Source organism: Vidua chalybeata, chromosome 4, assembly GCF_026979565.1.
Source record: "Vidua chalybeata isolate OUT-0048 chromosome 4, bVidCha1 merged haplotype, whole genome shotgun sequence".
In the NCBI taxonomy this organism is placed as follows: domain Eukaryota; kingdom Metazoa; phylum Chordata; class Aves; order Passeriformes; family Viduidae; genus Vidua; species Vidua chalybeata.
Window position 1 is genome coordinate 19,795,113 of NC_071533.1, and position 21,911 is coordinate 19,817,023.

General features: G+C 36.5%; 1 protein-coding gene across 5 annotated transcripts in view; it reads left to right on the top strand.

The window, feature by feature from the left end:
- CCSER1 (coiled-coil serine rich protein 1) overlaps positions 1-21,911 on the top strand; it is a 603,186-nt gene that overhangs the window by 98,452 nt on the left and 482,823 nt on the right. For all 5 annotated transcript variants that reach the window (XM_053941467.1, XM_053941468.1, XM_053941472.1 and 2 more), the window contains exon 4: positions 14,636-14,729. In XM_053941467.1, coding sequence (XP_053797442.1) covers positions 14,636-14,729 — 94 coding nt within the window. The remainder of the gene's footprint in view (positions 1-14,635; positions 14,730-21,911) is intronic.

A 21,911-nucleotide genomic window follows, 5' to 3' on the forward strand; every position in this document is an offset into this window, starting at 1 on the left:
GCAGCTAGTCCCATATATCACATGAAACAGAAAACAGTGTTCACTACCCTGAACTGTTATTTTTATTGATAATGGAACAGAGAAATTTAGAATATCTACATGGTGTAATGCATTACCTGTGATGTAATTTATATGGATACAGAAAGTTGGTATGGTTATTGTACTAGGGGTTTTTATATCAGTAAAGGAAAATGACAAGTCGCTACTGAAGAAATTGCACTGTGTTTCATAGTTATCTTCAAATCATCAGGAATGGGCCAGAGTTCCATAACAAGATTATGCTCAGTTTAAGAACTCCCATGGACAAATAAGGAGTGAGACAGATGGTTGTCAATCACAGGTTGAGTTCTTCATTTTTTTTTTTTTTTTGAAGGGGACTTTCTTCTGAGGATTAAAAAAAACCAAAAACATTTCAATAAAACTTTTCTTCAATTCACTTCTTAGAAACTTGTTTTCTTTGCAGTGGAATTTTGAAGTAAAAAGTTCATATACATCAAGGGCAAAAGGCAGCAAGTACCATATCATCCTGGTCTTAGTTTAAAAGGAAAGCGTGTCTGTGTTTGGTTGGAATACCAGTGTAACAGAGAATGCACTTGAAACTTCTGCACACAGAGTTCATTTTAACAGGATGCCAGCAAGCTATCAAGTCTGCTGCTGATAACAACAACTATATTGTACTTCTTGCGTTCTGGGTAGTATTAATATTTAAATGTATAAACCTTTCCATTATACTCTAAATTTATGATATAGAGCTCTGATGCAAAAACTGAAGGAAGTTATTCTGTGGTGCCAGGAGCCCGTTTGTCTCTTTCACAGATCCATGAAGTTGTCTGTTGATTGTTGTGCCTAGAAATTAATTTTTGATTACCTGATTTTCTCAACACAAACAGACTGCCAACTGCAATTCTAAGTCATTCTTTTGGGAAATGTGTCTGCTTTCTTCAGATCAGTGCATTTTACCCAGGAGCTAATTTTCCCACTCAGCCACTTGGTGGCACTAGGCTTCTTCAGAATGATAGACGCTGCTGTAAAATGTGCCCGGCTTCGGAATAGAAGGCTGCTCGATTTCTTGTGTAGCATGATAGTTAAGCCTTTTGATTAAAACATGGTTTATGTTTTCCTTATTTTATACAAATAGCAGTCATATAATATTTGGAGAGCATTTAGGAGCAGCATACCACTCTGCAGTGTAGAAAACTGTGTTGAGGCTTTGGGAAGAGAGCAAGCAGGGTTCTTTTTATTTCTTGGCAGGTGAGGTCCGTGGCAAGGAAGCCTCTTTGAGCTTTTTATTTCTGATGATGCCACTGTCATAACCAGGGAGCTGTAACCCTGCAGTGCTAAGAAACTGTCAGTGCTTTGTCCTTGGATTTGGGAAGGATATGGGATGTCCCAGGAGTAAAGAATCCTGACAGATAAAATACCATGGCAAGTGAAATCCATATGCTGGAGCATGGCAAGGTCATGTGCCAAGCTTCAACTTTAGAGTTCTGTGGTGTTGCCTAAGGGAAGAGATGCCTAAAGGCATCTCTGGCTGGCAGGCTGAGGAGTTCTGTTGTGATGTGGAGGAGTGCTTTGAGTGAGGTGATGGACAGGCCAGCTCAGCATGCTTTGCCTCTTTAAGCATCATCTGGCTGTAAAAACAAATTTGCAGCTTTTTGAGTAGCAGAGTGAGAGTATCTAATTGTTCAGAGCTGTTGCTTAGTAGCAATGCAGGTACTGTATGGAAGGGAAAATAAAATCGTACTGTATTGAGGTGTAAGAGAGTTTAGACTTTAGTTTAGGTTTCCTTTTTATTATACATTGCCTCAAGACATTTCAGAAAAGAATGATTTAATAACAGACACTGTACCCAAATGAAAAGCTAAATTTCATGCAGTATGACATAATGGAAAAAAAAGATACTGTGTGCAATTTTTTTGTTTAATACTGCACTAAATCATGGGTTTTTTGGATTTTTTTAGTATATAAACACTGCATAGAGATACTGATTAAAAGCACCTTTGTCATTCTGCATAGGCATGGATGCTGTAACTGAAGGAAGCCATTATGGCCGTAGCAATTACAGCTCTTGGTTTTCCACTTGGCTTTCGCTTGTAGCAGATGCAGTGCTTGAATCTTACTCTTACAAATACCTGCTGTAGCTCAGCTTCTGCATTTTGCCTTTGAGACTGTCACTTTCCAGTTTAGTGAATGTTAGTAAAGAGGTTCAAAATTTCCCAGGGATGGGAGAAAAAATGTTATGCTTAGACAATGGGATGGCATCAACCTTGTTCTTGAGGAAAGTAGGCTAATAAGTTGTTATTTGTAAAAGTTTGTGTACTCTTCCACTGCAGAGCTGGGAATAATAGTGCTGCATAGTGCTGAACTCCAGAGGAGACTTTGCATGTGCTGGCTTTTTCACAGTGACTATGTTTGTTTTATGACTCCAGTAGGTGGAAAGAAAGAAAAAAGCCAACTAATTTTTGCTTAATCCAGTCTGTACATACAGAATTAAGGCTGCAGAAGGGATGGGCTTTAATGTTTGGTCATATTTTTTTGCTCAGCACATTCAGTAGTATCTAGTCTTCATGTAGCTTCTGCTGCCTGATTTGGGAACCTCTTTACTTCTGAACTTTTATTTTACACTAAAAGCAGCAGCAAAAAGGAGAAGGAACTTACATGCAGAAAAGCATCTTAAATATTGGGATACTGACCAAGAAGGAACATGTCACTGTTTTGGTTGTGTGAAGATGTCTGCTAATCCTTGTAAAAAGTGATATTGGAACCTGTTGACTGAAGTGAGGTTAGAATGTGATTGAGAATAAGTAGTTTGTAGTTTTAACATCACTTATATTGGTATAGTGCAAGTATTCCAGAATAAGGTACTCGAAAGTTAGTACGAATACTTGCTCAGTCTTGTGAACATTTCAAAATAATGCCAGTCTGCCAACTCTAAGACATCAAATACTTGATGTTTAATACTTCAGCTTATTCTTAAAGTCCTCACTATATAGATGTGGAAGACTGGTCTCACTGAAGAGACTAAGTTCTTTTTAGTATAAATTTGAAAATTGTTATATGCTGAATAAGATTTTGTGGCTGGTATTCTCTAAATGAGTTTATTGTGATGGAGCTACTGAAGCTTAGTCTATGAGGATTCATCTCATTTATGTTACGGGATAAAAACCTGATGTGGTGAGCAAGTCCGGGTTTTTGTGGTGTTGCCTTAGAGTGGGAATGAAACAGAAACAGTTTGTTATCTGAACCTATAAATGCCACTATGCCATTCAAATCAGAAGACTGTGTTTTACTTAATTCTGAAAGAAAATGATAACTTACCCTGTGATCCTTTTAAAGTCTAGACTGGTGACCGAGAGGCTTTTTTTAAACTTCTTAGCAATTTGCCCTGAGCACCTAGCCATTAACAAATAATGAGAGCATTGATTTGATGAAAGGAAAAAAAGTCCCAAACTGGAGCACATTAGACTATTAAATTAAAAATTAATTCCAATTAGTAGTGGGGGACTGCTTTCTACTGTAGTAAATTAGGCAGCTGGGAATTAATGGCAAGTGAAAATCATTATAATGACAGTCTTTTTTAGTTAAGATTTGAGAAAGTTTCTGACAGTGTCACCATGACCTCAAAGAGTTTAAATTGCTCTCTAAACTGAAGATGCATAAGTGTTGATTAGTGAAAAAGGTCTTTGGAGTACTTCCTAGCAGAGCTGAGCCTTTCTAGACTGTCTGAGGTCTAACTCATAAGTGTAGTAAGCCACCCATCTCCATTTGTTCAAACACCAGGCTTGTCACATCCTCAGGATGAAGACTTGTATGACTTCATATATGACATTTATATGGCAAACCAGAGAGCCTTTAGCAACCAAGTTGCTGATTCAATGCCTGTGTTTTTTCACTTACTGTCCTTCTAAGCCAAATATGTGCTATTTCTTTGCTATTCTATACTATATGCACAATATTTCTGTTAAATTTATAGGAAGAATGGGAATTGTCAAAGAAACACACCAGATACCATTTAAAAGCAAAGCCACACAGTGAACAGAAAGAAATGGAAACAGAATTGGGGGTAAAAGACCATAAACAGAGTGAAAAACAAGTTTTGTGCTTTGCTTTGTGGTAAATCCTATACCTAATGTTTTAGAATTTTGTTTCCTTCTGATCCAGATACTGATCCAATCCCTACAATACTTACATATGACATTTGGACCCCATATGCATGTATATATAACACACATTTTATGTAACATTATTATTTGAACTTCACTGGTTAGAATGCATCAGCAACTACATTTTCTCAGTGTGATAAGCCTGACATCACTCTGGTTTTTAAGCTGCTATATTGACTCAAATTACTGAAGGATTGGATGTCATGTGAGCAAGTAACAGTGTGTGAGGCAATTAACATTGCTGAGGTTATGTTGTATTTAAAATGAACTATGAGTTCATTGCCTTACAAAGGGAATCCTCTTCAGCCTCTTCTTTACGCTCTGAAGCACTGCTGAAACTAGGACTGTTGTTGGGGTAGGCTGGACAGATGGGGGTGCCCAAAAGCTTTAAGCTAGCCTAATTATCTTCCCTGGCCTTAGTTCAAGGTATGTTATACCTCTCCAAGAGTGTTGTGCTCTCAAGCCTTTCTGCTTTGCTCTGGCAGAGAGATCACCCTCTTAATAGCACACTGTTTTTTTGGGGAGGTGAATGCTGCATCACAGCTAGGTTCCGTTGGTTGTTCCTAATTGTGTTTGGCAAGGTGAGTGGCAGCTTTGGTGCGGTTTTGGTCATCTCTGAATTTGGACATAACAGCCAGGTGAACTCTGATACACACATATAGTGTCCTGTTGTTAAGCTGGGATGCCTGGCATGCCAAATTTTTCTGTGCAGGTGTAGTACCTGCGTAAATAATGGGAAAGAATTGGACACAGTTGCATACATCTTGAGGCTGTTCTTCTTTCATTCTGTGGTCTAGAGCTAAATATTTGTTAGAAGATGATGCAGATGTAGATACTGAAAGAGATAGGTGTCTTAAGCATCAAATAATTTTGAAAGTGCAGGGGAGAAGTAACAAAGCCAGTCAAATGGCTGCATTGCAGGGTTTCCAGCAAGTGGCTGTGGTTTCTGTCTCTGTGATTTCGATAACTCTCCAAGATGGGATGTTGCATTTTGTATTGCTGCTGTTATTCAGAGTTTGTAATGCTTTGCCTTGCTTCAGGTTCCCAATTCGCTGCCCACTCAACTGTGATAATAAAAAAAAATCTTTCTTCTGCACCAATAATTGACATTACAGTTTTTCTTCCAATAGAAAAAAAATCTAAACAGAAACTGAACCAAAAAAGTGGAGAAAAGTATGCAGTAGTGGAAAAATGCCATTTGAGCAGAAGAATTTCTCAAAGAATGTTATAAACCCCTGTTTACCAGAGCAGCCGAAGGCCGAAGTTGCCATGGAAACAGAAAAAATGCAAATATTATTAGCTGTAGCATAGCTATTATATATTGCATTAATGACACTATATCAAAGGGTCACTTGTGGTTTCATCTACAAGGCTCACTTTTCAATGATTTATCACCAATATTAGAGGCTAGAATTTAAAAATAGAAATTGAAGGTTCAGCCTTAATTGGCTTATTATAATATTGGGAAGGAAAAAAATATACTTATTTAATCGCATGTGTAGAAGAGTTTTGAGGTTTTGATATACAGAAAGTTCTTAGTATTTTCTTAGAAATAAAATCATGCTCAAGCCATAAAACAGATTATTCTCACTTGACATCCAAAGTTGCTGACTCCAACACTATAGATGATATAATTAGAACTGGAACATTCTTTTATTGGCAAGGAAAATCAATCTGTTCTTCAACTTGGAATGTACCTGTTTGGGGAAAGGAGTTTGAATTTAGCTGTGTCTGCCAGATGACTGTGGCTGGTGCTGGATTGTGACAATAGGTGAATTGTTCTGATGTAATTTGTCAGAACAATGATATTCTTTAGATAAGAGTTTGATAAAGGAGTGGTAGGGGTTTGTCATGAGTATAAATACTGAAGTTGTCCCTCATATCCCCTGATATGAAATTTTTCTCTTTTTGGCACTCAGATTCTCACTAGTTCTATGGTTATATTTTTTCTTCCCCTCTCTGTACCACTGGTTGAGAAAAGGCAAAAATTGAATTGAAGATTCCTTTGGTGTCATAAAGCAAATTTTGATCCTTTAAATATTGACTGAAGCACTGACTTGGGTACTTTCAGGACACAAACCAAGTTTCAAGTGACAGAAAGTTTAGATGTAAGTTTTGTTTGTAATTTGAGTGGTTTTGGAAAAAAATAACTGACCAATCCATGTGTTGAATAACCTGTTGGAAACTGTTAAGATGTACTCACATCTCTAAGGTATATACAAATAATATCACAGAGTGGTCTAAATTATATCCTATATAAATGCAGCATAGAGATGCTCGAGGAGCTTTTTCTGTGTTTGGCAGAAAAATCTGGTGAGAGTGTAGAAAAACTACACGAAGTTGTGTTCTGATAATGACTGCACTAGAATGCTTGCATAACACTTTGCCTATTACAAAACCTGTAAAAATATTAACTAATCCATAAAGCAGATTACATGTTGCAGATATGTCCCTCTGCTGGGAGGAAAGTGTGTGTAAGTGAGGAGGAAAAAAAAAAGTTATTAAAAGAGGCTTTGTTTGGTCCCTTTAAGCTTTATTGCATTTTTTGACGGTATTTTCATAGTTTCTTAAGAGTGTTTTTTTCTTTTTCACTAGGATTCTGTAAAGGAAATTCCAGATTGATGTATGAAAAATGTATACACCTTTCTGAACACAGAATCCACTGTCTTGATTCTGTTTACAACCAAAGTGAATCTCAACACTCTAACATTATTTGAAAGAGTGGTGACCATTCAGTAAAGCACCTTTCTGAGAGTTTTTTCTTTTTTTCATAGATACAGTTATGAGGCTTTCTGCTGCATGGAAGCTTTGGCACATTTTTGGTGTGGCTTTTACTTTAAAAATCTTGACAAGTAGTAACTTCAGGGTTAGGTGACTGCTGTCTTTCATCAGGTCTGTCAAGACCTGATCTTTATCTAGGGTTGACTTGAACATGGATTTAGAATGCTGAGATAGATGCTTAAAATCGCTTAAATTTGCTTAAAATTGTATAAAACTACAACTTAAATGCTGTGGCCACCTGTTGCCTCCCAGCTCTCTTCAGAGCTGTTTACCTGTGCCTGTGTTGCAGGTGCGTATGTGCACATAGCTGTATATGTGTATGAATTAAAGATGGCTGCTGAACTAAAAAGGGGATTGTTTAGGAGATGTGGAACAAGGTCATTCTTGCTGAGATGGTTCTTGCCATCGCCCTCACTGGGTCTGTAGAGACCAGACTTCTCTTTCTCAAGTGTTGGAAACTGGATCCAACATGTGCTGCTTCTTCCTTCCTCATCTTTGTGCACTTGTCCTTGATGGCTTTGTCCTTGTCAGCCTCTACCCCAAAAGGAAAGAGAGGGGACTTTATCCACCTCTCCTATAGGTCATCTAATTTTTCAAATGAGGATTAGTTCTGATTCCATCACTTGTCTCTCTCTTGCCTGTCACATCACCTTTGTTATCATCTTTCTGAGGTTTTTTGGGTGTTTAACTACACATGGCTTGTGCAAGTATGTCACTATTCTCTGTTTGAGTCTTTGGAACTATTCATATTCCTGTGCTTAGCAGTGTTACGAAATACTTTTGCCTTGTTACCAGTTATACTATTGGTGGCTTTCCTATTGGTGTGGTGCTAGCAAAACACTGGCTATTGCCCCTCTATTTTTGACTGACACAGGACAGGAGCATGGGCAGGTCCTGTTCCTGCCACCAGCAGTGCTTGGGCTTGGTTACATTCCCTTTGTGTGGCTCTGGGGAGCCGGCTGGGTCTGTGGCACAACGAGCCCTGTGTGGGTGAGTGCCAGCCTGAGCTCTGTTGGGAGACTCCATTAGTTATAATCACTCAGGCAAGAGGAGCATCATTGCAGACATTGATTTAATGCACAGAGAGAATTGAAGGGGCAGAAGCACCAATCAGGTGGAAAGTACTGCTCTTCCCTTACACGGCCGAAAGAGTGCACGCAGGAAATATTTTGAAGAGTAGCCTGATGGATCTGAGCTCTGTAGTTAGACTGTTCCCTCCACTGATAATTTTCTGTCTTTGGTTCTTAAGGGTACATTAATTTATTATATAACTGGATTTTCACATATTAGCTACAGAAGATGCTTTTACCAAACGTGGCGAGATTTATTTTTTCTTTTCTAAAGTCTTCAGTTTATTCGTGTAGGGAATAATATGCTTTTTAGGTGGTGCTGTTCAGGAGAAAAGAACTGTTTTAAGCTGCTCTTGGTATATGAAAGTAATCCATAAGCTTTACACTTGATGCAACGATTTTCAGCTGTTGGCAGAGATTCTATATTTTTGAAACTTTTTCTGTTTGCTGGGTTTCATACTTTCATTTTCCCTTTGAAGTGTGTGGGAGCGAGCAGAAGGGGAAATACTTCATTATGTCCATGAATTATTCAGGTACAGTTCTAGCAGCTAACATTACTTTAAATAAATCAAGGTCTTTCTTTTTCCATGAGTATGTCTCAGTTTTCATTCTTATGCTTATTGTATGCCATGTTCCTTTGTTGAATACAATTTGGATGAAGTACTATCCTTCGGCAATCTTTAGAAATCATTTCGGTCTTGAAATAAGTATTTAATTCTGTTCTTCTCCAGCATCAGATATTCAGTGACCCTCAGTTGATACAGGTGAATACATGTGACTTCACAAAAAATCAAATTATTCTCCCTAGGTTGTGTTTTCTGTATACTCTTGCAATGGCATTGATCTCAAATAGCCTCTCACATATGTTTCTGCCATGAAGGAAAAAAGAAATCTATTAACATTTAGTACATAATTTCAATGGGGAGGCATGAACATTAAATCCTTACATTTTGGTAATGTTCTTCCATCTCCTACCAGTAATATATATATAAATTTGTATTTAGAAAATAGTTAAGAAGAGTAATACACAGGAAGATAGTTAGAAAGATGTCTAGAGGCCAACATGAGAGGAAATGAAAGCAAAACAGAATACAAAGCCAGTTTAAAATACTGTTCTTGTATTTCTAAAAATATCTTTGAAAATACAGTGATTGCTGCATAATCACTTATGCAAATGAGGCCCTTCCTATTATTTCTGAGGGGGAAAAAAGTGCTAAAAAATTATTCCCCTGAGATTTAGGGTTTACCTGGTACAATCTGAAGAGGCAGTGGGGCAGAATTACAGACAGTTGAGTAAAAATGTGTCTCTGTGTGTGTACAAGACTCAGCTTTCCAAGAGGGATGCCCATAACCAAATTTCAACCACTCAATTTAGTTGCAGCAGCAGTGAGAATTTTGCAAGGCAAGCATCAGAGGAAGTGCAGTGACAAAAGAGTGTCAAACTGAGCAAAGCTTGACCAAAAGATCCATTAAAGATTGAAATATACTCAATATGTTCATGACAGTAAGGTTATAGCAATGTATTTATAACTAGAGTTAACTGAACCAGTGTATATTTTCTTCAGCCGTGGATGTGTTTGAGAGAAATGTTTTTGAACTGAATAATTGTGAACATGCCAATGCTTCAGTCTTGTAGCTTAAGTTGCTTACTGGACCTCAGGTTCTCAAAGCCCTTGAACAATCTCTGAGCAAATAGTCAAGATTTTGTTGCAGTAACACAATACAGCAATGAAATGGAAATCTCAATCTGTGTAAAAGAACCTGGAAATATGCTGGAAAATGCAAGGCCCCACATTCAACTATGTGTGGTAACCAAAAACACTGGTGGGAAAAAAAGAATTACATCCCCTTGCTCAGCAAAGCAAGATTTATCAGGGCTGAATCTATCTCAAGATTACCACTATAGCACTTGAAAAATATACAGAAATTGTTTGAATATCATGTTGACCAGGGACTGCATGTTAATTAGAATGAAATTACAAAGTAACAGATACAACATTCCAAAAATGCTGGTAATGACAGAGAATCTGTGTCTGCAGCCTTTGGGACCTTGTTGTTCCTTGATTATTTCAATTGTTTAGGCAAGCAAGAAGTCTAGAATAAAGATGTGTGAAAACATGAAGAAATGAATCTTTTGATTGGTGCTGCTGATTACTGGCTGGTTCAAATGGGAACATTTGTTACCTAAACCGAATTATTAAACTTGGTTTAATAGTTGTAAATACTCAATTCTGCATGGGTTTAGCCTGCTTGGTTTATATGTATTGTGCAATTAATACGGTTTTGCTTTCTCCATGTGGAATTGAATTACATTGCTTAACAAAATAATATACATTAGTGTATTTGCATATTTGTATGTGTGTTTTATTGCCATTTTTAAAAAGCAGAGTAGTCAGTTTTTAGAGGACTATACTGTAATTCCATAAGCAGTAATTTGACTTGGTATTTATATGTGTAAGTTAGTTATTTGGAATAATAATTTGGAAAAAAAAAACACAGTAAAGAAGCCTTCATAAAGAGATGCTATTTGCTTTTTGTTATTTAAAGCCCAATGGTAGATTTGAGACCGGTTATCTTAGGCATTTTATATATATTTATTGCTAAAGCTGCTGTTATTTATTCCAGCTTTTAGACTAATTTTTAGTGTTGTCCTCTAAACTGAAAAAATAATTAAGGTATAAAATAATTAAGATATAAAGATAATTAAATACTCTGCTATTCTGGAAAGGGACTAAAATTTATGTATTATGCACTAGATTTCTTTTCAGTTTCTGTTCTTAGGGAGGGAAACTGTGAAGAGAGAAAGGAGATAGGGAGGGTACTAAGGTGTAGGAAGGAAATCTTCAACACGCCTGAGCAAACTTACTGGCTGGGGGAACTGTGTGCCTGGTTACATCTCTATTACTAAAAAGTTTTAGCTGTTTCTGTACTATATCCATGCAAACCACTGGGTATCTTTTGATACTAAAACTATTCATAGGTCATATAACTTAAGAATGTTAGGGAAGTTGTAGCTAGGCCCAGACTAAGCTCAGTACCTCTGAATTCATTGAGTCCCATGTAAGATACTCAAGTTAGATGAAAATAGCAGTTTGTACTTCTTGTGGTTGCTGTAAGGATGTTAAATCTGAAATTTGTTAGTAAGAGGTTACTGATGCCTTGAAATATTTTACGATTAGCATCCTGTTCTGCTTAATGGTTATCAATCACATCCTGAGCCATTGTACGAACCGCTGCCGTTTAGTCTGAGTTGGTAATGTTTAAATTATTATTGCTGAATTCTTGTGTGAATAGAAGCTTTTTAAAATAACAGTGGTAGTCCACCAACTCAAAGGTATGGAAAGTATGGTTGACAAATTGAATTTATTAGTTTTTAAACCAGTTGCAGGCTATGTTGACTAGGAAAATCTGAGACATGTGGGTAAATGATTGATTGTGTTCCCATGCTCTTCTCACAGGTTATGATCAACTTCTAGATAGACTAGAAGAAAAAAGCACCATCATGTTAATTTAGGGTCTGAGTCTACAAAATGGTAGTAGAAGTCAAGCACACTCTGGAATTAGGAAGTATGTCTTCAGGCTTCTGAAGGGCTATTACAGGGTCAATAAGGAGCTTTTTGCTGCAGTGTGGTGCCTTAACTAAATGGTTTGCCTCCTAAAATAAATAAAAGGTATGCCACCCTAAATAGACAACAAATGGTTCTTTGACACTTTGATGGAAGAATTAATTTCTTTTTCTTTATGTAGCAAAGATTTGAAACTACTCACTTGGAATGCTCTTTACTGCTCGATCACCTCTTACTTAATTTTTTTAATATTTAATTGTGTTATTCTTCAAAGACCGCTGTGGCAGTGGTGATGGGAAGAATTGGCAAAGGGTCAAGAGATATTAAACTTTAAAGGAAATAGCAATTTTTGCTAATTATCATAGCAACAAAGGAGTAATGAATCCTGGTGAGGAGGCAGAGGGATGGAGGACGTTTGTGTGCACTCGCAGCATTATTGCTGAGCTGTGCTGTGACATTAGGCAGGTCATTCTGAGAGCTCAGCTCTCTTATTTTCTAATTATATGTTTTCAGAAAATGGTAGGTAGTTAGAACAGCCCTGGGAATCTAACTAATGCTCTCTGCTTGGGTGGGCTTTTTTGTGTTCCTGAGTTCATTTTTGATTAGTGTCCATGGAAGAACTCTGCCCACAGGTGGGCCATCAGAGCAGGGAATCAGCTAGACTGCCATCATTGACATCCTTGGAGGTGGAGTAGCCCTGTCAAGCCCTTGTTCTTGCCATGATGTTCTTGCTGCTCTAATTTGTTTGGTCCCAGTCCTGTGATTTGTCCCTTTATAAAGAGCAAGTGAACTCCTGGGAACAGAGGGAGACTGTTTCCCTGGAGGAGGTACTTAAGAAAGAAAAACCAGGGGAGGCTTTTCTTTGTCACTTTATCATGCCTGCTGTTGATGCAGTTAAAGAGGCTGTAGGAAAGGGAAGGCAAGGGGGTCACAGGTGCTTTGGGAGGGGAGCTGAGAGCCCTCAGCTCAGGTAGACGAGAAGGGGTGTTGCTGTGTGGAGCAGGATGTACATCAGCCTTGCAGAACAGAGAGGATAGATGGAGTGCAGTTTGCCTCCACTTGGAGCCTTACTCAGATGGTGAAGATCTTCCTGAAAAGCAGTAATAAGCAGGAGGAGAGTTGAATGCAACTTTTTTTTTTTTTTTTTTTTTTTTTTTGTCTCTCTTATACAGTTCTTCAGCTCTTCAGTTTAGAAAATTGTGGTTCTGTTTGTGTTTGTTAATTCCAAATCACATGAAATTTGTTTCTTGATGAAGGCTGTGAGTCACTATGTTTTTGTAGGCAATCTCCCCTATGATTTCAGATCACACATAAATTACTGCACAAGACGTGGGAGATGCTCAATCAGCATGAATTCATTGCTCCTTGCTAGTGTAGCTTATTGAAGGATGCTCAGCATTAATATCAATGTGGATTCAGTTGGTCAGTGGTAGTATAGACAATTTTAAGGTGGAGAACAAACCTGCATACTCCAACCTTTTTGCCTTTTGCCTCTACTGGCATGAAAAGCTTTTAGCTGTTGCTTAAAAATTGCAGGGATTGTTCTTCTGGATGTTTTCACCAAATTCTTTTGTAACATTGAAAAAATAATATATAAACAAAGTATATTGTGCATTCTCTGAGTTTAAGATACCATTTGATTAAACTTGAGTGCATAATAGCATCTTCATTTAAAAAGGGAGCAAAAATCTAGTGACAGCATTACCAGTGGCTTCTGTATCTCATAAGAAGTCTCTTGTGCTGATGGTAAGTCAGGGAAAGAATGCAAGAAAAAGTTCTTGTGTTGCCTGTATGTTGTTTGTGAAAGAGTGTAAAACAGAATTTGAAGAAATAATTGTTCCAAAGGGTTGAATAGGTGCAAGTGGTGAATACAAATAAGAGGTGACATCTATTGTGATGGGAAAATACTTTAAAGAATTAGAAGGAACCTAAAAAAATATGGTTGGAACTGAAGTCAAGAAGGGCTTTTAGTAGTTTAATGTGTACTACTGTCATATTTCTCTACTTTCCATACAGCAGATGGAGATGGCTATGCAGAGATCTCCCGGACAGTTCAATGCTTTGGGACAATAACCTGGCCTCTTTCACTCGGATTTATGTTACATTAGTGTTGGGAGCATGTGCAGTGCATAGTGTGCCAGCATCAATCCCATGCAGTGTCTAATGATTTACTTGCCTGTGGATGGACTAAAAAATTGAGCCCTGCAATATTGCTTGTTGATCAGCAAATAAAGTACCAGCTGGAGTAGGCATTGTATTAGCTTTGGTTAGGTGTTGGTGACTGTGAAGAAAATCAATGTATTACCACATCAAAAGAAATGACCATAAAATAAAATACACATGGGAAGAAGATGGAGAATTATTATCCCTGTCTGTAAACCTGCCTTATGTGTCTATGGTTAAGACGTGGCAAACAAATGGTAATGGGGACCTAAGCAGCTACACTTAAGAGTCAGGTTTCTTCTCTGTCTATATAAGCCTTTGCCACCCGCTTAAGTACTTAAACATTGACAAGTTGATAATTCATGCCTGAATTTTCTGTTTATGCTAAATTTGCATCTCTTAATCCTTTTGATAAATAAAACAATAAATCTCTCTTCAAAGTATATTGGTAAGGGCAGGCAGTGCTCAGAATTCCAAAATTTAATACAAAAACATACACTGATACTTTTATGTTGTGCTAAAAATATCATTTTTATTCTTCATAAAAAATTATGCTTAAACTTGGAAAGGCACAAAACCATCACTGAACAGTAAAAAAAAAAAAAAAAGGTAGATGATATCACTTGTATTTCTGGGGATTTTTGTTAAATATTTGAGATCCTCTAAAAAGACAACGGTGACAAACACATTTCAGTTTGGACAGTTGTTTCATACCATTTCTCACTGGTCTAATGTTAGCAGAAAGCTTTTCTGTAGCTCCTCCTTAAACAAGTTTTCCAGATCTGATTGGAAATCATTTTGTGCGGAGCAATTTGGCTAAAACATCTGTCTAAATGTTTCTCATGCATCTTTTCTTTCTTTTTTTTTTTTTTTTTTTTTTAATCTATACTAGGATGTTTTGAATAACTTGGGTTCCTGTGAGTTGGATGAAGATGACCTAATGCTTGACTTGGAGTTCCTGGAAGAGCAACATCACCAGCATTCTGGTAAGTCAGATAAATGCTGTCCGTCTTCAGTGAGGTAATGTTATTCTAGGAATAAAAAGTAAATAGGTTCAGTACAATTACTTGGAAATAAAAAGGAGTAATTTTCTTGGAAGGACAAGAGTGGTATTAATTTTTTAGAGTTATTTCTAAATGTGTTTGTAATTAATCAGAAAAATGCTGTTTACACAGCACTTGGACTTCATATGGTCAGTTATGAAATGGAAGTGATTTTTATAGCTACAGAGTTTCAGTACCAAGGGCAGACCCATTTGTTTTTCTGAATACTTAAAATGATTGCTGCCTACCCCAGGCACTTAACAAAAGAACATCAGTGGAATAATTGTGATCACATTTTGTGTGTACCAGAATAATATTTTTCAAATAAAGGAGGTTTGGCTTGAAACATGAGTGTAACTTGATGGTTTCTCTCATGTTTGGTTAAAGCCTTGTTGTGCTGCCTTGATTAACAGCAATAAACTATTGCTATATACTGTGTTTATTGCCATTTTATAATAGAATTATGCAAGGTAAGTTGTGGGACCTATGAAGAGCAATTTCCTTTGCTGTCATGTGGGACAGCAGGGCCTCATCTGTGAACAGAAGTCCTGCTAACTCAGCAGAGTTTGGAGAGTCTTCAAACCGATGTAGGACTTGTGCTTGATCCCAGGTAGAGTTCTGGGTTTGTACTCTGCTGTGATGCTCTATCTTGACAGTGCCATGTGTTGAAACACAAGGAATTCTCACCTTCTCTTTTACCTGCTGCTCCCTGATCCCAGTTTCTCTGTTCACCCAAATAGATGTCCATATTCTGAACATTCTTGCAGACTTAAGTGGAAGTGGGGTTTTTGAGACATGTGCTGGCTGGTGTGGACCATTTTCAGTTCTGGTTCCTTCTTAGATGCAAATTTAGTAATGGTTGCAGATAAACTGCTTGAATTGTGCTCCTGTTTCATATTTTCTGTGTATGATTATTCTATGAACATATCTGAATTATCTCTATGATAAATCTGTTTAACCATTGTACCGTGCTTTTAAACCTGTTTGCATATCTACTTACAGGATGCAGCATCTGTTCTGTTTGCTTAGGTAGAGAGTATGGGGGTTGCAGCAGTAATGTGTGCTTGATTATAGTTTTCTAAATTATTGGAAGCTGGGATGCAATAAATGAACTCCACAGAAAAGGCCCTTTCTAACCCATTCTGAATTAGTACTATTAACTGTTTACAGAAAGCTGAATGATTGGTTAAAGAAATGTGGTTTCAGAAACAAACATTGCATTTTATAAGAAACCATATGGGGTTCAAACTTATTTATTCCCTGGACTGGTTGGAAAGGAATTAACTGGCAGAACTGTTTTCCATAAATAAACTTCCCTGATGTATTGCACTTGGCCTGAACTTTGTTTTCCTTCTTTTTTTTTACAAAGCACTGAAATAACAGTGAAAGAAAAGTTATGTCCAGTATATGATGACAAAAATTTTGTAGCAGCTTCTAGAACAGCGAAAACAATAATGTCTGAACGAAAATAATAATATCATACTTGATAGAGAAGTAATTAAGATGGAGATGTGATATGACACATAATCTCCCTGCTCTTGGCTCATTATCCAGAGTAAATGAGATGCCTTCCAGGATTTAAGACTTTTCAACAAAAATTCTTTTCAGTAATTCCAAGTCAGTATGTTCTCTGTTTTCACTTCTGGGTTTGCTTTTTTCCCAAGAGGCATCTCTATTCATACCTAAATAGAATTCCAAACTTGTTCAATTAAATTACATTATCAAATATTTTGGTGCAATTTTTTCTACAGGCACCGGAATACAAAAGTGATCAAGTGATCACGTTAAGGACAAGAGTTAATTTAATGCAGAACTTTACATTTTCATAAGTTCATCAGATTGAAATTGATAATATCCTGGACATACACATACAAGCTCTTTCAGGTAATTGGGAGGTAATATATGTTTTTCAGATTTTTAATTCTGCCTGATTCTGAAACAAGAAGACAGCAGATTGCACATGGAGGATGAGCCAGTACTGTTACTGTAGAACATACTATTTTAATGGAATTTGAAATGAACCAAAGAACTGCTTAGTTCTTCAAGTATGTGACTGGCCTGAGAAGTAGATGATTATCTGTAATTTTTGCCAGTTGCAGGTTTGTTGAACTCTTTGTGAAGGCTTCTTTAAAACAATGGGCTTGAGAGTTTATCTATGGCTCGCTTCAGTAAAATTCAGTCAAGACAGTTGCAGACTTACAGATTTGTGAGCCTCCTTTAGTTAGAGGTTAGACAGATGTGCTGTCTCTTCTATAGAGAAGATTCAGCTCTATATTATGTCAGCTTTACATATTGAATCCATTTTATTACAGTATTTGTTTAGCTTCCTAACAAGTTCCTTATGTTTCTCTAATACTTGCAGGGGATCTGTGTATCTGACATTCACACTTTTCATACTGAAGTCAACTGAGAGTTAATGCATGTGTTCTTAGTCTTATCAAAAAAAGGTGTTCATGAGTATAAAAATATTGTACAAAATGTTGCCTTTTGAATAGAAACATTAAAATTATGCTTCTGGATGTCAAAGGTATTAGCAGTACTGTGACTATTTGTAGTACAGTAAAAATCCTGTTGATGTTCTACGTACTGATGCTGATTGCAGCATTTATTTGGTTAAAGCCATCAGTCCTAGAGCTGTATTGCTATTCACCTTTTGATAAACAATTATGTGGGGAATCACTATGGGGAGAAATGTTCCAAGAGAAGCTCTGTTCAGTATTTTAACAAATAGATTGAAATATGAAGAGGTATAATTGGAAAATTACTCAGTTATTTCTTCAGTTGTTACAGAGGGATAACTAAGGAATAGCTTGAAGAATAACTATTCTTTAAAAGACTATGAAAATTTCTAATGACAAATTATATGAATACAAGGGCTAACATCACATTTCTAACTTGAATATCAAATATTATGCCTTGGTGAGGAGGCTGTATACATCAAGCTGTGTTATTTAGACTTAACAATTCTGAAGGGTACTGCCCCAGTTAATAAACACTGTTGATGAGCTGATTAATGGCAAATTGAGAAATTCTCTTAAATGCCATTAGGAGCTCCAGTTTTTTAGAGATTTTTTTAGTTAAGAGACTATTTACAATAATTTCTGCTTTTAGCTGCTGTAGTTTTAAAGAACGGTATTTGTTAATGTGAGGATATGTCTTTGTACTGAAGCTTACAATATAATACTAATTTAACAAAATAATAATATTGTATTGATCTACCATTGTTTTAGTGACCATTTATGAATAGAAAATAAGATTATATTGGAGAGATTTCTGGGAGAGTTCTCTATTAAGGAGCTTTCAGGAGGAGCTACAGGCTAGCTGGTAGGAAAGGAGATGTTGCAGAAAGTGGTATGCTGTGTTAATTACAATATAGAGATAGAAAGGAGAAAGAGACAAAGATCTGTTACCTCTTTTGTTGTTTATGGTGGTTTTTTATTTATTTATTTATTACTCCAACTCATTTTTTACTTGTGCTCTTGTTCTGCCCTCTCAGCTTTTCCCCAATGAGCTGGTTGCCCTCCAGCATGAAATGAGGTTCCTGCAAAAAGGTGCTATAAATCCTTTTGAGTACTAGCAAATTAAAAAATATCCCTAACTTTTTGTCTAACCATACAAGAGAAGATAAGGAGACAACTGCAAACCTCAGGCAGATGCTTCTACTTCGAACATAGATGTCTGTGCTTTGCTGGTCTTAGCACAGCTTTAGAGGTCTGGAATTCCCTAATTTCCAACTTTCTGTGAGTTTACTGCTTTAATTTACTACTTTTGTTTCTGTTTTAAAGGCTATACTGTTGAGACAAAGAATGTAAGACAGACACATTTTCTTATCCCACCTAACACAATTGCTTTGAAATTTAATAAAATAATATTTGTATAGTAATTGGTGAGTGCAGAGTGCTACTGCATGCAAATTGAAAATATTACGCAATGTGATTGCTGAGAGGTCTGCATACTGTTCTTAAGATGGAATGCTTAAAACGAAGCATAAAATGACATACATTATGAGTCTTGAGGGTGCCTTTTTATTAATCTGAGTAAATTAGACTTCTAAAATACGCTGCAACTTTGATTTCCGGTTGTAAAATAACGGAGTCAGTGGTTTCTATAGTGGGAAATCATTGCAGGTTTATAGAAAGTGGCAGCATTAATTTAACTTCATTCATTTTCCTTTTCCCTCATGAAAAACAATGTTTTTGATTCCGAATATCGGATTAGTCAAATGTATGAGGAAAACCTTTATATTCAGTGATACAAGCAGTGGGGAACTTATTCAAGTGATGCACATTAATGTGCGTGAGTTGTGTGCTGGTGTTGTGCTGTAGCCTATTGAAAACCAAATGGTTTTATGTGGTTGGTGTTGTCATTAAATCAGGAGTGCAGGTTTTTTTCCTGAAAGTTCACAAAAGCACAGCTATCCAAGGGCTTTGGTAATTCCTTAAGTATTTGCCATGGGTAGCATGAAACAGGTGCCCTGCATCCTCCTACAAAGATGTGTGTGTGTTGCTGGGATTTGCAGTGAGTGGTCTGGCTGCAAGTTGGGGGACTGCTTCTGGTGCTGAATATTAAGCACATGCTCCTGTCCCTTCCCCATCAGGCTCCACACAATGCAGTGACTATTCATGGGTGTGATATTGATTAGCTGGGTACCCATACTGGCCTGTGCATCCATCATGTTGCTGCTGGAATGCTTGCTGAATAGTTTTGAATAATTTTTAGGAGAGATTTTTATTTGGCTGGTGCTTTAGCTGTTTTGTATTAAATGCCCCAGCCTCAGATAAAAAGCTGTGATCCAGTGTATACTGAAGCATAGTTTCTTTACTCAGCATATTTCAGAAATGAAATTATTTATCTTATTTGCTGAGGAAAAAAAGTGGAAATATGAAATTTTATATGAATATGAAACTTTATAATCCATCAAAATCCATCAAAATGTTATTTTTATTATATATTATTTATATATTATAAATATATTATATATGTTTATATATTATTAATATATTTATATATTTATTATATATTATTTTATTATGTGTATACATATACATATATATATAAAATATATATATATAATATATTTATTATATACAAATACTTTCAGAGATGGAACACGTTTTGATCAAACCTAAGTTAAGACTATGTCTGTTAGAAGCATTTTAAGTGTTTTCTTAACTCTGTGGTAATACATGTTTTGGTTCTTCCTCAAGGTTTATGAATGAAATGACAGATTACAGCATGGGCTTTGCAGACTGAGGGGAAGGCAGAAAGGGTTTTGAAGTGGATACACAAAAATACTTATGTAAATGTCAAATTAGAATAATTAATTATATCAGAATATGGTCTTTTAGTAACATCCCTACATTAGATATTAACTGCCTTGCCAACAAAAGCACAGTATACTTGTTTTTTTAGGAAGCAGAAGTCTGGCATTTGTATTGTATTTCTTTTAAATCCAGCTAATCTGCAGATCAATTGCCATCAGTACCCAGCCAAACTAAATTGTTGGTGTAATGACCCAGTGCTATTAATTAGGTAGTTGTTGAAGTATTTTGAATGTGATGAACAAACTGTGTGAAAATTCCGTTATGAGTTTGGAGTTCTTCCTGCGTCTTATTAATTCAATCTATTAATTATTTTTATTAGTTTTTTAGTACACAATAGGAGTGATGAATTGTGATGAAACTCCTTTGGTCTTTTGGTGATTTTTTTTTTTTTTTGACCAGAAGTTTGTCAGTGCAAGGAAAGCAAATTTTTCAAAGGTTTTAATTTGCTTTTAAATAGACAATAGGCAAAAAAGACCTAACTATGCATTTTAATCAAAAAGCTGCTTAGAACTAGAGCAGAAATACTTAACTAATTTGAATGTATTGCTTTGCTCATGAATGTGTTGTTGGCAGCAGATTATGTTTCTGCATTTACAAACTATGACCTATTTTGATTTTTAAATGGGACTGGACACTCGGCTCCTTGAGCACTTCTGAAACCCTCGTAATTGCAAAATTCCATCTTTCAGAGTTCTGTGTGTTACAGATCAGGCTAAAGCAGCATGCTAGAGCAGCATTTCTTCAGATTTCTGTTTGGAATAGCAGTAATAGCAGTTCGGTTTACACTTAAAGGTTTTGAACAGAGTAAAGATTATGACAGTAAAGTAATAGAGAACTCTGTGTCTCTGCCAAAGAACAGGCTTAATGATTATCTAGCTAGCTAGCATCTTGCCCTGTCACTACAAATTTTGGATAATAAGGTAATAAAGTGAAGAGTACTAATAATGAACAAAACAGAAAGTGATGTGTGACTTATTTACAGATATCCTAACACCAATTAAAAGGTAAAGTTCACCTTAGTTTTCAGTTTTGCAAGAGAAAATGTCTTGCTGAATAAATGCTTGCAATTCCTCCATCAGACTTCTTGTGGTGAAGGGAGAGCATCATGAGCCACAGCTGTGGCCAGCCTGATTTCACACATATGCCTGAATTTCAGCATGGGTTAGAAGTATTGAGTGGAAAGTCATGTGCCACTAGTTTCCATATATCTAGAAAAAGTTATAACAGGGCTTTTTATATATTTTCAGAATGACCTATTCTACTAAGCTGCACATTTTTCCCTGAAGCATTTAATAAATATTGCACAGTAATGGAATAACCTAAGGTCTCCAGGGAATGAAATAAAACTTGGCATCTTCCAAACTTTTCTAACCACGATCTATAGCTCCTGAAAGAGGACTGAGTATGGAGGAAAGGGATTTTTGCAGGGTTTGCAAGTGAACATATGTGTGGCAGTATCAAATAAAAAGAGCATATTTATGTTAGTCTCAAGTAACCAATGCACACTTATGGCTAGGCGAGCCTTAGGACTCTGGAAGTGTAAACTGCTGAGAGTAAGAAGAAGAAATAGTGAAGTTAGTATTAAATTGGAATGGAACTAGTTAGTCTTCCAGCATCCTGATCCATATTCTGGAAAAGAAATACTGGATTGAGCCCTGTTTCTGTTCCCTTACTTATGTAAATGAATGGTGCAATCCTATTTCAATTTTAATTCAGAAGAACAAAACACAACCTAGAACTGCTACCAAATTAACTTTATCCTAAATATTTTTTAGTGTGTTTTACTTTAAAAGTTGAGTTT